Genomic DNA, 16382 nt, shown 5'->3' on the forward strand with positions numbered 1-16382 from the left:
AATGAGATATAGTAATTTTCCTTTAAACACTCAATTTTGACTCATCTACAGTTATGATTACAGGAAAAATAGAACTTCTCGGAAAATATTCCTTAGGGTTTGGGTAGAGTGATGTGGGTAGGGTGCAGGCCTTGTATGTGGCTGCCCCAGGTTTGATCACGATAGAAAAAAAAGAAAAAAGAAAAATGTTCATTCACTAGAAAGATAGTATAGTTAAGCAGGTAAGGTACTTTGGGTTTTCTGTATAGAAACACAGCCGATCCAGGTGTTATCCCAAGAAGCACTTATTGTCCTTCAAGCTCTGCTGGGAGTGATCCCTGAGCATAGAGCCAGGAGTAAGTCTTGAGCACAGCTGGTGAGCAACCCACACCGACTCCTCCCCACCGAAGAAACAGAAGACAACTCATTACTCACACCAACGATCACATTTCCAAATATCAGGAGGCCCTGGAAGCAATGGACAGCAGTATCGTCTTTAGTCATCTTTGGAGCGTCCTAAAAGCTGAAGACACAATTGAGAACGTTGCTGTTTGGCAGAAGCAGGCCATGAGTTCTGCTCCAAGCTCCCTACTGTGACTATCGTGCCATGGCGTACTGCTTTCTTATACGAGAAAGTCCCCAGAACAAGTGTTTTCAACTATCAAGCAGTGGAGAATATTTGATTACTAAGGTTGATCACTGTAATTTTATAAGGAAGGAAAAGAAAATAATTCCTGCAAGAGTCTGATTAGTAACTTTCAAGAGGTCCTCAAGTACATGAAACACAGATTTGCATACTGATGGGTGATGAGCTGAGGCCCTGCAGGTAAAGCAGGCCGATGAGAGGCGGTGACCAGTGGGCAGGTCAAGGTGACCAGGAGGCCCTGCCCTGCTCTTCCCACTGGTGGTAATGGCAAGGAAAACACAAAGGAAAACACTATGGGCAGAGCTGACAGTTGGCTTCCATTTAGACTTTAGACGATTGTTAGAAGCTTCTCAACCATATTTGGCAAGTGAAAAAGCACCCCTGGGGCTCTGCCTTGGGTGAGGCTGCAGCCCCGGTTCATTTCCAAGGCGTTACATATGGTCCCTTGTGCCCTGTCATGGGTAATTCCAGATACAGAGTCAGGAATAGCCCCTAAGCACTGGAGTAGAAAGGAGGAGCTTATATTTAGTGCCTTCTATGTGTCACTTTATAGAACACACAACACACAAACACACACAAGCACACACTGAATTCTGTTAGCCAATTGTGTAGAAAAAAGTAAAGTGGAGGAGGCTCCATTTGTCAGATGGGAAAACTCAAGCTTAAACTGGTCAACTTACTTCCCAGAGTGACACAATCATGCAACTACCAGGAACGGGTTTGGAAACGTGGGTCTGTGGGGCCCTTCAGCTCACTCTCTGCCCGAACGGAGTGACAGTGGGCACTCCCTTCCTGAGGGCTTTCTCTACGGAGCCTGAGACTGAGTATTTGGGTCAATCCATCTGAATTCAGATATCTTGAGAAAGACCATTAACTAATCATTTTATATGCTTTTTTTGGCGGGGGGGATGGACACACCTGGTGGTTCTCAGGGCCTATTCTTGGTTCTGCACTCAGATCACTCCTGGTGGTGCCTGGGGACCATTTGAGGTTCCAGAGATTGAAGCTAGGTTGGCTCTGTAAAAGGCTAGTGCCTTCCACTCTGTGCTATCTCTCGTACGCATGTGTGCTTTAAATCAAAATGCATTTAAAAAGTATATGACTTGCATCCCGAGGTGATCCAAGTTATCCATGGAAGGTTGTTACCTCCTAGTATTGCAGACTCTAGTCAGGGAGCAAGTACATTCCCGAATTTTGATAATACATCTAGTCAGGCTCTCTGTCTTGCATCTGAAAGATGCAGTCTTGTGAATATAAGATGGTTTATAAGTAAATAAGAGGAGGGCGATAGGGGAGGAAGGTAGGGCAGTCCAAATTACAGGGAGAAGTAAAGAGAAATTAAAAACGAAGGAGCAGAGATCTAGTGCACGGTGCCCTTGAGACAGCAAACTCAGTCAGGTTTGGCTCAGGTGCTGGTTTGCGTGGGGCACTTGGGGGCAAGGAAAATCTCTTTGCCTCAGACTTCACTGTGCTTTAACTTCACTGTACACTATAATGTATTAGCAACGTTCCAAGCAATCTTTAACATGGCTAAGTATTTTTCTTTGCCTTTTCCTCTGGCTGACTGTGTATATTTAAGAGGCTAGTACATTTAAGAAGTTAAAAGTCAGAAGGGCTTTGGGAACCTAGTGGATATACCATCAGTGTTTGCTGCATGAACAGAATAAACAAGGTGATGTGGCAAGATCCTGTCTGTCGTTTATACTTGGAGATGCCATTCATTCCTTTCTGCTTGGGAGACTCATTCGTTTGAAATATCATCAATTTCCAGTGATTGTCGCACACTATACTTGAGGGAAGCTTTCCAGCCAGAAAGGAGGCAAATGTACAACAAACTCCCCGAAGGGAAGCCTTACTCATGTGGCTGGCTGGGTGAGTCATATTGTAAAGTTCATTGTGGTCTGCATAGCCCTTGCATGCATAGTTCTGACCTGTTGGGTTACCAGCTGAAGTAGATACACAAATAAATAGACTTAGGTGAAAGTTCCCACAACACACATACAGAGAGGCAAGGGAGAAGCTAAGTTCAATGCCGTTGACAAGTGGCATCGTTAGGCACCCTTTCGGCGGGGAGCAACCACGCTACTAAAAAGTGCCAAGAGCTGAAATTCAAATCCAGGTCTGCCAGGCTTCAGATCATTTCTTATCATGCTACAGTTGATAAAGTCCTGCCAGATTGCTAGTTCTTTAAGTAGAAAAAAGAATACCCGTCAAAGCTCCCGGTGGGCCTCTGGAACGGAGAGCAGGCATCAGCTATTTCTGCCTTTGCAAAATTCACATTTATTAGGCCTTTCTTACCTCACTTCTGCTTTTATTTTCTTTTTGTGTCATCAGCCCCTTACTACCACAGTGATATTGGCACACTTTCCCCAACCTAATGAGCACCCATACATTCCAGACATGGGGCGATTCACGAAGACCCAACCACCTCTCCTACCAGCAGGAACCGGGATTCTTGGGAGCAGCGAGGGAAAAGAGAGAGTGCACTCAACAGTTTCTAGCCTCTTGTTGGTCATTTGTACTTGGATTGGCTTGACGTTTTGAAGACCTAAAACACGGGCTCTAACAGCCACACATGTCAGGGGTACTGGGGGTTAGGGGCCAACTCTCCACTTTCTTTTGCAGTTCTCAGGACAACCCAGAGACTGTAGTATGATAGTGAGCACCCTGGAAGGGGTATCCAAATGCCAAGTCTGACTTACTGGGTCCTTAGGGTAGGGCCTCGAACCAGATGTTCAGGGTTTTCTTCCTCATTGTGAAATAGATAAAATACAACTTGCCTGATAGGGTTGTTGTGATCACTGAGATGAGAGAAACAGAAGTGGTTGGCAAGCACTGAGCTGGCTAGCACTTAAATTATGAAGAGTGACCAGGAAAATATATTCAGGAGAGGCTGTGTTAGGATCTTAGGCTACGGAGCAGTGACTGAGAATCTAGAGTAAAGATCTTATTTCTTATTTTTCAGCATTAAAAAATTTGAGGAAATATTGATTACAAGACTGTGCATGTCTTAGAGCAGTGTTTCTCAACTTCTTTCTTACATGGTCCCTTTCCCCTTGTTTCCTTCCTGACTGCCCCCCTCCCCCTCGGCCAGTCTTGTGCTGTGGCTGTCCTCTTGCCCTTTTCGCCTATGGGTCCTTGGAATGTGCTGGGAGCCTACTGGAGGGGGTGGTGGGGGGATGTCACGTGGCCCTCAATTGAGAAACACTATTTTAGAGGTACAATTTCATACTCCTTCAAAATGATGTTTTCACATTCCAGCTACCATCCAATTACTGATATTTATATTCTTAAAATTGTGAACATGAGGGTTAGCATGAAACAGAGTTTGCAACCCCATGCTACAGAAAGAAATAGAAATTAACAATTTAGGAGCAGATTTCCCCCCCCCCCATCATTTTAGAATTACATTTCCTATAAAGTGAAATGAGAGAAAGAATCTGGAGTTCCGACATCCGTTGACGATCAAGAATCAGAAACGCTGTCTCATTTGCCAAAAATCAGATGGGCTGGTCATGTAATGAGATTTAAAGACGACCGCTGGACTAGAGCTGTTACCGAATGGATTCCACGTTATGTCAAAAGACCATGTGGCCGCCCACCTACCAGATGGTCAGACTTCTTCGTCAAGATCATGAACGATCGATTTGAGGCTCTTCATGTTCCCGGAACGAACAGATGCCATTGGGCTACACTAGCACGCGACAGGGACAAATGGAGACGTTACTGGCCCCCGCTCGAGCAAATCGACGACTAACGGGAAGTTAAGTGATTAAGTGATAAAGTGAAAAAAATTTAATAAGCCTTGTTTAATTTAATGAGAGCATCCAAGTAGGTTATATATACATATATATATATATATATATATACATATATATATCTATCTCCACTGTCCACTGGACACCTGCTACCTTTCAGCCCTGGGAGGGAAGCTTTACTGTGACTCGTCCCATGACCAAGGGTTCCTAGGTTCAGATGTACTAGCCCCTCTGCCATTCCTCTCTCCCTATTCGGGGGCTGCTCTTCTAGAAGGGAGAGGTGCTGGGTTTATCTGTGCTTTTAAAAGTTTTCTGGGGGGCTGGAGCCATAATACAGCGGGTAGGGCATTTGCCTTGCACGCGGCCAACCCGGGTTCAATTCCCAGCATCCCTTATGGTCCCCCGAGCACCACCAGGAGTCATTCCTGAGTGCAAAGCCAAGAGTAACCCCTATGCATTGGTGGGTGTGACCCAAAAAGCAAAAAAAAAAATATTTTTTTTTCCCTTGGAAAACTGTCAGGGGAAGTCAGATCTTTGGGAGAGGGAAGAGAAAGTCTCCCAGCTGTTTTTCGGGTGTGGTCAGAGGCAGGTACCAAGCTGCACGTCTTGTGGGAGAGGCTGGCTATGCATTCCATCAACATTTCTGCCCAGTTAACCCCCACACACGGCATCATCCTTCTGGCTCTGCCAGCTCTGGGGCCTCTGATCCTTCCTGACAGTCAGCTGCGGCAGAGAGGACACTCAGGTTCTCCTCTGTACAGGGACAGCTTTTTCCCCGAAGCAGAAAGGAGTTCAAGAGGACTCTTTCCTGCCCTATTCCTTGATGCTTGTGTGCCCTGGTATCAACCTACAGAGGGATCAGTGTCTTTTATTGCTTGAGTATAGAAAACTGGAAGCACCAGGGCTATTTTGTCTTTCTAGAAGAAAATAAGATGGTACAGTGGTACTGTACCAAAATAAGGTGGTACAGTGCCTCGGAGAAACCCCTAATTGTAGAGGGGTTTCTTTTGCAGGACTTTAAATGCCGGTGTATGAAGGAAGCTAATGAACTGAGTTAGGTTTAAACACACACGCACATTGACACGTCTCTCACCAATGGCTGTTTAAAATGGAAACAAAACAAAACAAAACAAAACAAAACATGAGATTCTTGACTTCCTCAGAGAGGATGATCATGAAAACTGAACAAAAGCAGGGAATAATTGAGTTTCTTCTCAAATACAGAAAATAAACTGTGGTGTTCTCTAGAGCTCGGCAGTAGTAGTACCAAGTGGTAACAAGTACCAAAAATAAGTTCTTGAGTTTTCACTTTACTTGCCTGAAAGTATTTTTATGAATGTGAGCATTAGTTTCAGAAATTATCTTGGCAAGATGATGTCCAGTTGTTTGGTCAAATACCAGTCCAGAAGTTGCTATGGTGCTGAGTTCTTAGATGTGATTAGAGTTCATTCAGTCAGCTTTGAATAAAGGCAGATAATGTGGGTGGGTCTCATTCCGTCAATTTGAAGATCCAAAGACCCAAAGAACAGACTGAGTTTTTCTAAGGAGAAAGTAATTCTCCATCAAGATGCAACACAAAACCCTGTCAGGATCTTCAGAAGGCAGATTTCAAATTGCAGCATCAATTTCTCCCCATAATTTTCAGGCTGTTCTCCACTCTACGTATGGATTTCAGACTTGCCAGCATTCATAACCATGTGAGCCAATTCTCTCTGTATCTCTGCATCTCTCTCTCTCTCTCTCTCTCTCTCTCTCCTGTTGGTTATATTTTTGTGAATAACTGAATATCTGTATCTCTGCATCTCTCTCTCTCTCTCTCTCTCTCCTGTTGGTTATGTTTTTGTGAATAACTGAATAGTAATTTCTCTCCATTCATATATATATTTTAATTTTTTTAATTGAAGCATAACTTATCTATTAAAGGAGATTTGAGCCAATCTGGCAGTTCTTAGGGCTTCCTTCTGGCTCTGTGCTTAGGGATCACTCCTGGAAGTGTTTGGGGTATCATATGTGGTTCCTTGGTATAAAACCAAGGGATGATCTTGTTCAAGGCAAATTCCTTAACCCCTGTAATATCTCTTTGCCCGCCCCACCACAAGTGATTTTTTTTTTATAGTCTGAGACCATGAAAGGGTCAACTTGTTCTAATTCTCACTGCCAGGCTCAGATGAATTCAGTGGTTTCTGCTTCTATGCCGTAAGTGCCTCCAAAGTGAACTTTCTAAGACATTCTAAAGCTGTCTTCTTAAATGAAACAATAGAATATGTCAAAATGAAATAATTACAGTTATTTCACACTTTAAAGAAAAATTAATAATCCTCTGCCCGTCTCTCATCTCCGACAACCCAGCAGGCAGGCCCATAAGCCACCCCTGGCTGGCACCAGATAACCTCGTCATCGGTCACCACCCAGATTGCACTCTCCTGAAGGGAGCATGACATGACATTTGCCATAACCTTGCCACCGGACCCACCACCAGGTTGTTTCACTCAGGGTGCCCGAGGTGAGACATCTCCCCGCCTCTAGGGATACAGCCCCGGCAGCCGAAAACTTCCAGAATTCAACCGCCGTCATGCTCACGGCCACTCTCACATGCTCAGGCAGAGTCTCACCCACAAGTCAACATTTTCCTGGTCTGAACGACACTTCATAGGATACACCCTGTCCATATTCCCAAGAGTACCACACCACATTTGATGGGATTCAAAGTAGGAGACAACCAACCTTATTTTGGTTATGCTTTGGGGCAGGGATTGGGGCTCAGAATGGAAATACCTGAAATATGGTGGTGGGAAGGCATAATGGTGGTGGGATTGGTGTTTGAATATTAAATGTAATCAACTTTGTGAACTACTTTATCGCACTGTCCACTGTAGCACTGTCTTTCCGTTGTTCATCGATTTGCTTGAGAGGGCACCAGTAACATCTCCATAGTGAGACTTGTTCCTGTTTTTGGCATATTGAACACGCCATGAGGAGCTTGCCAGGCTCTGCCATGCGGGTGGGATACTCTCAGTAGCTTTCCAGGCTCTCCGAGAGGGATGGAGGACTTAAACTACTTTATAAAATAAAAAAATTAATTAATAATTAAAAAGAAAATTAATAACCAAAATATGTCATTTAAAATATTTCTCTCTCACAGATTTTTCTTAAATCTTGGGTGTATGCTACCACTTGTAGGTAGTGGAATCTCATACGTAGTATGAACGTAAGTCAAAATTCTCTACCTAATTATTAAAAATTAAGTATATCAATATTTAGTGGAGTTCCCAAATAGCATCTTTTTTTTTAGCTTTCTTTCTACTCATAATCTCTGCCACCAATAACTTTGTGTTACCCTTTTATTTCTTTCTATTTTATTACCTCTTTCCTTTGCCAAAATTAATTTAATAATTTATTCTGAGCCCATAAAGGACTAGATTACTGTACATTAAAAACACAATTTGACAATTGCATTGAAGATACAAACATATGTATTTTTAAAAATTTACTTTTTTTCTTTTCGGGTCACACCTAGCAGTGCTCAGGGGTTACTCCTGGCTTTGCACCCAGGAATTACTCCTGGCAGTGCTCGAGGATCATATGGAATACCAGGGATCCTTTCCTCCCTCCCTCCCTTCCTGCCTTTTTTCCTTCCTTCCTTCCTTCCTTCCTTCCTTCCTTCCTTCCTTCCTCCCTCCCTCCCTCCCTCCCTCCCTCCCCCCTCCCTCCCTCCCTCCCTCCCTCCCTCCTTCCTTCCCTCCTTCCTTCCTTCCTTCCTTCCTTCCTTCCTTCCTCCCTCCCTTCCTTCCTTCCTCCCTCCCTCTCTCCCTCCCTCCCTCCTTTCCTCTCCCTCCCTCCCTCCTTCCTTCCTTCCTTCCTTCCTTCCTTCCTTCCTCCCTCTCTCCCTCCCTCCTTTCCTCTCTCCCTCCCTCCCTCCTTTCCTCTTTCCCTCCCTCCCTCCTTCCTTCCTTCCCTCCTTCATTCCCTCCCTCCTTTCCTCCCTCCCTCCCTCCCTCCACTCCTTCCTTCCTTCCTTCCTTCCTTCCTTCCTTCCTTCCTTCCTTCCTTCCTTCCTCCCTTTCTTCTTTTTTTATTGTTTTGGTCTCTCAAGCATTGTATTCCTAGAAATGCTTGGTTAGCTAGGCCAGGTGCTTCAGTGCTTGGCCTACTGAAGTAGTGCAGCAGGGAGCCCCTGGGTCACACAATTGGTGCCGCAGAAAACGAGTCATGTGGAGCCGCGGTCAAACTCAGGTCCCTGTGTATGTAAACCTCATACCTCTGACCACTGAGCTATCTCCCAGCCCCTGCCCTTTCCTTTTCAAATACATCCTAAGAAGAATTACCAAAAGAAAAATCTGGCAAGAAGAGAGCCTTCCAAAGAGGCCCTCTACTGTCTTTTGATGTTCTTATCCTGATTTTTATGAGCCATTGATGCCAGTTCTCCATTCACAGTGATTTATCAAATCCCTTCAAATCTCCAAAGGGAGTAGGAAGACACCAAGAGAGGGCGAGAAATCCAAGAACAAGCAGACAAGCAGAGCTAAAACAGACAAACCTCCTAACTCATGATATGGGAAGTCAAGAGCTGACTGACTGTGGATAGAGTCGATCTCTTGAGAATATGACGTGTCTCTCTTCCTCCTTTCCCTTTTCACCACTCCCATGCATGATAGAATTTAAAAATGGAGCCTACTGAAACACTCTTGTTATTCCAAAGCAGCACTTTCTATGTAATTATGTAATATATAAATATTGTTTATTTATGTATTATAGATTTAAATATTATATGCATTATATATAAATATTATATATAAATAAATATTATATATTTACACTGACAGGATTAGAAAGGGAACAAATAAGATGGAATGAATATCTTTTGTTGTTCAAGGATCAAGCCATGATGGCTTTACTTTTACTTAATTTATTTTTATTGGGATTTTGGTAACATGGTTACAACAGTGTTAACATTTGTGGTCTTGGTGTTCAAAGTTACCCCACCTCACCACACCCAAGGACCCAAGATCCTTGATCAGTGAGATACCACAAGGATTAAGGTCCTTGCTTGCACAGAACCGATCCTGGTTTCATCCCTGACACCTGACACTGTGTATGTATGTTTCCCCCGCCCCAGCTCTGCCAGGAGTGGCCCCTGAGCACAGAGCCAGGAGTAAGTCTCAAACACAGGTGGGGTTCCCCTCCACATTCCCACCTGGGAAAGTGAGATTGGTAAGAACAGAAAGCAGAGTAGCTGCTGTCCACTTCAGAAACAACATTGACCCTGATGGAAAATGCTCAGCCCATTTCAAAGAGCTTCAAGGAATGACCCCTGAGAGACCCGCCCTGTGGGAGGGCCACCTGATTAACTCACAGACACACATTGCTCAACATCCTGGGAGTTCTTTTGCTTTGAGAAGTACAGATTTATTTATTTTTTTTTGAGATCAGAGTTTTTTTTGTGTGTCTTTATTCAGTTTGTTTGCTTATCAAAATTATTCCCATTCACAGTGTTGATGTTTTCAGACACAGTGAATAGACCTAAAAGTAGTGGTTCACTAAACAAACCAATTTTCAAAGGAGAAGAAAAAGAAGGGAGACCCACCCTCCACACATGAGATCATTTTCTCCACTTCATTACCTTATTTTCCATACCCACCTTTGTGGCAACCGAGACAGCACCAACCACACCTCAAACTCCAGCTCATCACAGAGAAATTTGGATTGACGAGAGAGGGAGAGAGAGAGAGAGAGAGAGAGAGAGAGAGAGAGAGAGAGAGAGAGAGAGAGAGAGAGAGAGAAGCAGGAGAGGAAGAGGTAAGAAACACAGTATGCTAGTACCTTAACCATGATCTTGACACTCAACACCACACCAGACAGTGGGGGGGGACTTTGAGGTGACAATGAAGATGGCTGTGGAAAATTTAGGCTGTAACAGTTGCCGGTTTGTTTAAAGTTAGGGTAGGATGGATCTCTAGGAAGGATAAAAATTAACTGGAAATGGAAAATATCATGTTAAATGAAGTAGGTTAGAAGAGAGATGAATCTTGATGAACTCACTTTTCTGTGGTATGTAGAATAACAGGACAAGGAAAAGCATCAAAGGAAGGAAGCTAGCTTACTCCAGGGCTTGGCTGATGGAACTGAGGGCAGAGACGGAGAGAAACTGAAGGGGGAAAGGAATAAGACACAAAAGGGAGGTAACAGCGGCAGGGGGCTGGAGCAGAGGCCTTGGACACATTGGTGGTAAGGAGGTGTTATTTAACTATATCACACAAGCATCCTGTTGTTCGTCGATTTCCTCGAGCAGGCACCAGTAACGTCTCCTTTCTAGCCCTGAGATTTTAAAAGAGCCATTTCAATGCTCTTTCAGGATTAGGAGAATGAGACCCATCATTGTTACTGGTATTTGGCATATTGAGTATGACATGGGAAGTTTGCCAGACTCTGCTGTGCAGGCAGGATACTTTTGGTAGCCTGCCAGGTTCTCCAAAGGAAAAATAAGATAATAAGATGTCGTGCAGCCGCGAATGTGGCCGCGTGCTTCCGGGAGCTGGGTTTTATAGTCTCTGTGTCTTGGCCGTTGATGGGACCAACCTGGTGCTGGCAGCAGCTGATGGTTATGATGCCTACCTAGTGGAAGATGGGGGGTCTGGTTGGAGAAGGCCCAGTCCCAACCCGAGTAGGCTTGGAGACGTCAGCCCCGGGACCCGCATGCCTGGGTTCCTCTGCCAGTTCTTTCATGCATGAGGCCCGTTTGGATGTGTGGAGAGTGATCCCAGCATGGCCGTGGCTGGCTCTGGAGGTCCTCAGCTGCTGGGGCTCTGCTCGGGGTGGGGTGGGGAGAGAAACTCAACCCTCCCCCCTCCAAGGGGCCCCGGTGAGGACAGCCAGGCACGGGGGCAGGAGACTCTATATTAGGAGACTCTAAATATAGATATATTTTAACTATATATCTGAACCGTAAAACCAGCAAAACTGAAAGCAGAGAACCAAACTAAAGAACTGAACTGAAAACGTGTCTGTCAACGCGACAAGTTGGAGGGTGGGAGGGTAAAGGGGGGGTATTGGTGGGGGGGCGGAGTATTGGTGGAGGGAAGTTGACACTGGTGATGGGATAGGTGTTGGAAGACTGTATATCTGAAACACAGCTATGAATATCTTTATAAATCATGGTGCCCAAGTTAAAAATATTATATAAAAGAGGAGCTTGTTCCTATGGTTTTGACCTCTGTAGCCCACAGAATCCTTTAGTTTTATCATTTTTTTTTGCCATACTTGGAGATACTCCTAGTGGTGCTCTTGGGACTGGGGGTGGGATGGAGGGGCCAACACAGGGCTCCCACATATAAAGCATGTGCTTCTGCTCCTTTCTGCCGTCTCCCTGGCCCTGATTAGTGCTGTTGCACTGAAAACTTTCATCCTCACAGAAAGTGCTTTTAGCTGCCATTCTGAGTTGTTCACCAACTAAATCAAGCACAGAGATGTAGCACTGGCCCAGATGTGTGCATCTAAGTGAGGACCTCAGGCCTGAGCAGCACCTGAGGGATGCCCAGCCCCAGGGCAGAAGTACTCTGCAGAATCACTGGGAATGGTAAGACTAGAGTACCTCTTATCCTCAGGTTTCTTTCCGTGAGGGTCAGTGGGCCATTAGGGGTGTGGGCAGCCTGCCTGGCCGTGAGGCCTAGATTCCAGCATTGGTATCGGATCTGTTCCAGACTTTGAGCATGTGCTCTAAGTAAGTGAGGGGAGGTATAAAGGAAGTGAAATTTCTTTCTTTACTCTTTTGTTTATATTATTATTATTTTGCTTGACTAACAGGTGTTCAAGCTCTCTGTGTATTTATTTATTTGTCGTTGTTTTCTTTTTATACCACACCTGGCTTTCCCAAGGCTTTTACTTAACGCGGAGTTCAGGGGTCATTTCTTGTGAGGCTCTGGGGACTGTATGGGGTGCCAGGAGGGATTGAACTTCGGCCAATTTTGTGCAAGGCAGGGTCCTACCAGCGGTGCTATTCTCCAGCCCTTCCATATTGTATTAAAAATTTATGATTCTTCCCAGGTAGTTAAAAAAATACAGGCAAGTTGTTTTTCTTTATGTATTTTTTTGTTTTGCTTTGTGGTCTACCTTGCAGTGCTTGAAGTCATTAGAGCAACATTCAGTAGTACTTCTGAGGCCAAGTGATGTTGGGTATCAAGTCTAGGACACTGTGCCTTCTAAGTATACACTCCAGTCTTTAAAACTATCTCTCTAGCTCTGCAAGTTGATTTTTAAGCTTGTTATAGTAGAAAGAAAAATAATATTTTTCCTTTTTACTGAGAAGGATTAACAAAAACATTTATTAAGAAGATTTGAAAATTATCTTACCATTATGTATGTAAGACTCTTTATATATTTAGCCAAAATATGTGTGTACATGTATATTCCATATAATCTAGACTATTTTTGGGTAGGGTTTCAGGCCACATCTAGCTTTGGTTTATTCCTGACTCTATGTTCAGGGAATCACTCTAGTGATGCTCAGAGGACCATGTGCAGTGTCCCGGATTGAACTGGGGTCAGCCACATACCTTAATCCCTCTATCATAAATTCTGCCACTTTTTTTTTTAACTGACTCACCATGAAATGAACAGTTATGAAGCTTTCGTGATCGGGTTTCGGTTATACAGTGTTCCAACACCCATTCCTCCATCCGTGTACATTTCCCACCACAAATATCCCCACTATCCTTCCTGCCACCCTCCACCCCCAGCCTGCCTCTATGTCAGGCACTTTTCTTCTTTGTCTCTCTCACTCTACTTTTAGGCATCATGATTTTCAATACAGATACCCAGAGACCATCATGTTTGGTCCTTCACCCAATTTCAGCACACATCTCCTTTCCAGAGCCATTCCTTACAAACACTGTTGTCATAGTGTGTACCATAAGTCATTTTTGTGTTAGCGACTTCATTCAAGCATGAATGATAATAAACATTGGCTTTTATTTTAAGAAGACATTAGGTTCACAAGGGCACCCCATATGAAGCAGGTAGTCTCCCCACCTACTCCAGATGGAATCCTGGTGACCGAGAGCTTCCACAAGCAAGGCCCCGGCATGAGAATTCCAGGACTAAATCTCCAGGTGGCATGGTGGCAGAGGACCCAGCTGTCTCTCTCCAGGTCCCCACCCACCCAGAAGACTGGCTGTCACACCCACAATTCACCTCTGGGCGCCATCTTAGCGCACCAACAGCCCTCCCCAGAGACTCCCAACTGAATCCCCAAATAGATCAGTGCTATACAGAGATGTCTCTGGAACCCAACCATTTACAATCTAGAAATTTATATTTACAATCGTGGCTGCACAGGCTCTCATGATATTCAAAATGAGTAATGGAAAATAATTGATCTAGCATCTTCCCCTGGAAGGTAGGATTGAATAGTTGTGGGAAAATTTGAGCCAAACATAATGACCCAAGTTAGAGAGAGAGTATTGGGGAAATTGTCTGCCATAGAGGCAGGGTGAGAACTGGGATGTGGGGGGTGGGGGATACAGGGGACGTTGGTGGTGGAAATGTGCAATGGTGGAGGGATGGGTGTTCCATCATTATATGGCTGAATCTCAAACATGAAAGCTTTGTAACTCTATCTCACAGTGATACAATTAAAAAAAGAAAAAAAAAGTAATGTGTAGTTCATGCCCAAGTCAATCAGCTTAATCAATGGCTGAACAAACAACAGTACTCCTACATTATAAAAAAATTAAAAAATAAAAAGTAAATAAATAAAAATAAATTGAAAAAAGAGGTAGCACTGTCCTCCCATTTTTCATCAATTTGCTCCCTCCTGTGGGCCCAGTAACGTTTCCATCGTGAGACCTGTTACTGTGTTTGGCATATTGAATACGTCACAGGGAGCTTGCCAAAAAAGTTATTAGGATTAATTTTGAAATACAGGATATCTTAAAAAATAATTAAAGCCATTTTAAGTGGGTTTTAAGCCTATAAATATGAATGAAAAATAACATTAATACTACTTGAAGCTTAATTTATATTTTGCAAACAAATGTTAGAGTAAAAATATGCATTTGTAATCTGTGGTCCTGGTGGAGCAACTCACTGATGAAGAGTAAAAATAACTCATTGGTGAAGTTAGTCAATAAACTAACTTTATCTACATAATGGAATTTTACATAGTTAAAATTGTTATTTAGATAAAGTTAATTATTTGACTAACTTCAGTGGACATATTTCCGAGCAGAAATGTTTGTAGAGAAGATATGAGTAAATTGGCTTTAAATTAGGAATTTCCTTTTGGAATTGTCAGGACCAAAGAATTTCTGACAAGATCAGGAAATTTTCTCTCTGTTGGGTTAAGAGATAGGTTAAGAAAAACACGGCCTATTTCCTTAAATTTCTTTTGCTTTTCTGGCTACACAGGGAAACGGAAGGCTACAAAAAATGTACGTTTGAGATTTAACTAGGAGATAGAGATACTTTCCCAAATAAAGGGTTTTCTTGGAATTTGGGGGGTTTTTCTATGAGGTTATTTGAAATAAAAATCAGAATGGGTTGCACAACTTTCATGATGCAGAAGACCTTTAAGGTTTCAGGGTATGAGAAACCTTAAAGCTTCAAGTTCAATCATAAAACTGCCCTGGGTTTTATCTCTGGCATTCAATACACATACAACCCCCCACCACGCGCGCGCGCACACACACACATACACACACACACACACACACACACACACACACAAAAGAAAATCATTTGAGAAAATAATTTATACCGTTTAAGGAGAACAAAACAGTAACATTAGCCTAAAATTGAAGAAATTATAGTCTATTAGTAGGAAATTAATTTCTTGCCCTTTTAGACCCTGAGCTCCCCTCCCAGGAAAGCAGCTGAACCCTTCAGCTTGTAACCAACTAACCCACAGAGACTTAGATCCCATCACTCACAGTGCCTTCTCCTGCTTGTCAAGTGCCAGGCCTCTGCAAACAGTTCTGGCTGAAGAACTTCTCTGCCCTGCAGCAATTCTTCCAGTGTCTGGGACAGGGGGACGGGTCTGAGACTGGGAGGAGACAGGTCTCATGGGCTGAACCTGTTACTGCCAGAGCCGCCCTCCTGAGGCCAGAAGGAGGAAGCAGCTCTCTGCCAGGATGCTCCTGGGGCTCCAGACTCTCAGACTCCATGAGACGGGAGCACCTCCACAGAGCTTAACTCACATCTGCTCTGGATCCTTGGAGGTCTGGGTTTGCCTCCAACACACGTTATTTTGTTGTTGTTGATTGTTTTATTTTTAGTGTGATTTGATACTTAATTCTCCTCTTGGGTCTTGTATTGACTGTTCATAGTCATGGTGTTACGTGTTTACCTATGAGGGTCATTTCTGTTTCTGTAACTTGAATATGGTACTTTTATAGGGAGAATGATTACCTAAGCAAATTTCACACGGAAGTGGTCCAGAGAACTATGGGCAGGAGACCTTGCCCATAGAGGGAGCAAATAGACCGGGAGACATTCATATGTACTCAGAGGATTCAAGTATCTGTTAACGTCCTGTTCCTCCCCTCTATTTCTTCTCTTTCATCTCCTCCTCTGGAACCAGTCTGTAACATGCAGAGCATCAACCTTTCACTTAGTGCTACTGCTTAGCATATCAGGGTAATAACTGGTGCTGGAAATAGATTAGGGCAGTGGTGTTAGAATTTGCTGATTGCTGGGGGGCTGGAGTGATAGTACAGCTAGTAGGGCGTGTGCCTTGCACGCAGCCGACCTGGGTTCGATTCCCAACATCCCATTAGGTCCCCTCAGTACCGCCAGGAGTAATTCCTGAATACAGAGCCAGGAGTAACCCCTGAGCATTGCTGAGTATGACCCTAAAAGAAAAAAAAAGAATTTGCTGATTGTTTTAACAGTAGATTGAGTTTCTCATGGCTTAAGACCATTATTGTAACAGCTGGGCTCTTTGGGAAGCCAACTCTGAGACAGGGTTTGGTGTCCATCTTAGGGTCCTTGAGACGTACACCTGTGGA

The 16382-nt window shown here is 43.8% G+C and overlaps 1 protein-coding gene across 1 annotated transcript in view; it reads right to left on the minus strand.

The window, feature by feature from the left end:
• Positions 1-15390, minus strand: part of UPK1B (uroplakin 1B) — a 37753-nt gene extending 22363 nt beyond the window's left edge. The window contains exons 1-2 of the mRNA XM_056109373.1: positions 15306-15390; positions 415-502 (exon numbers count right to left, since the gene is read on the minus strand). Coding sequence (XP_055965348.1) covers positions 415-483 — 69 coding nt within the window. The 5' untranslated portion in view covers positions 484-502; positions 15306-15390. The remainder of the gene's footprint in view (positions 1-414; positions 503-15305) is intronic.
• Between the last annotated feature and the right edge of the window lie 992 nt (positions 15391-16382).

Source organism: Sorex fumeus, unplaced genomic scaffold (genome assembly GCF_029834395.1).
Source record: "Sorex fumeus unplaced genomic scaffold, SorFum_2.1 ptg000265l, whole genome shotgun sequence".
Taxonomy (NCBI): domain Eukaryota; kingdom Metazoa; phylum Chordata; class Mammalia; order Eulipotyphla; family Soricidae; genus Sorex; species Sorex fumeus.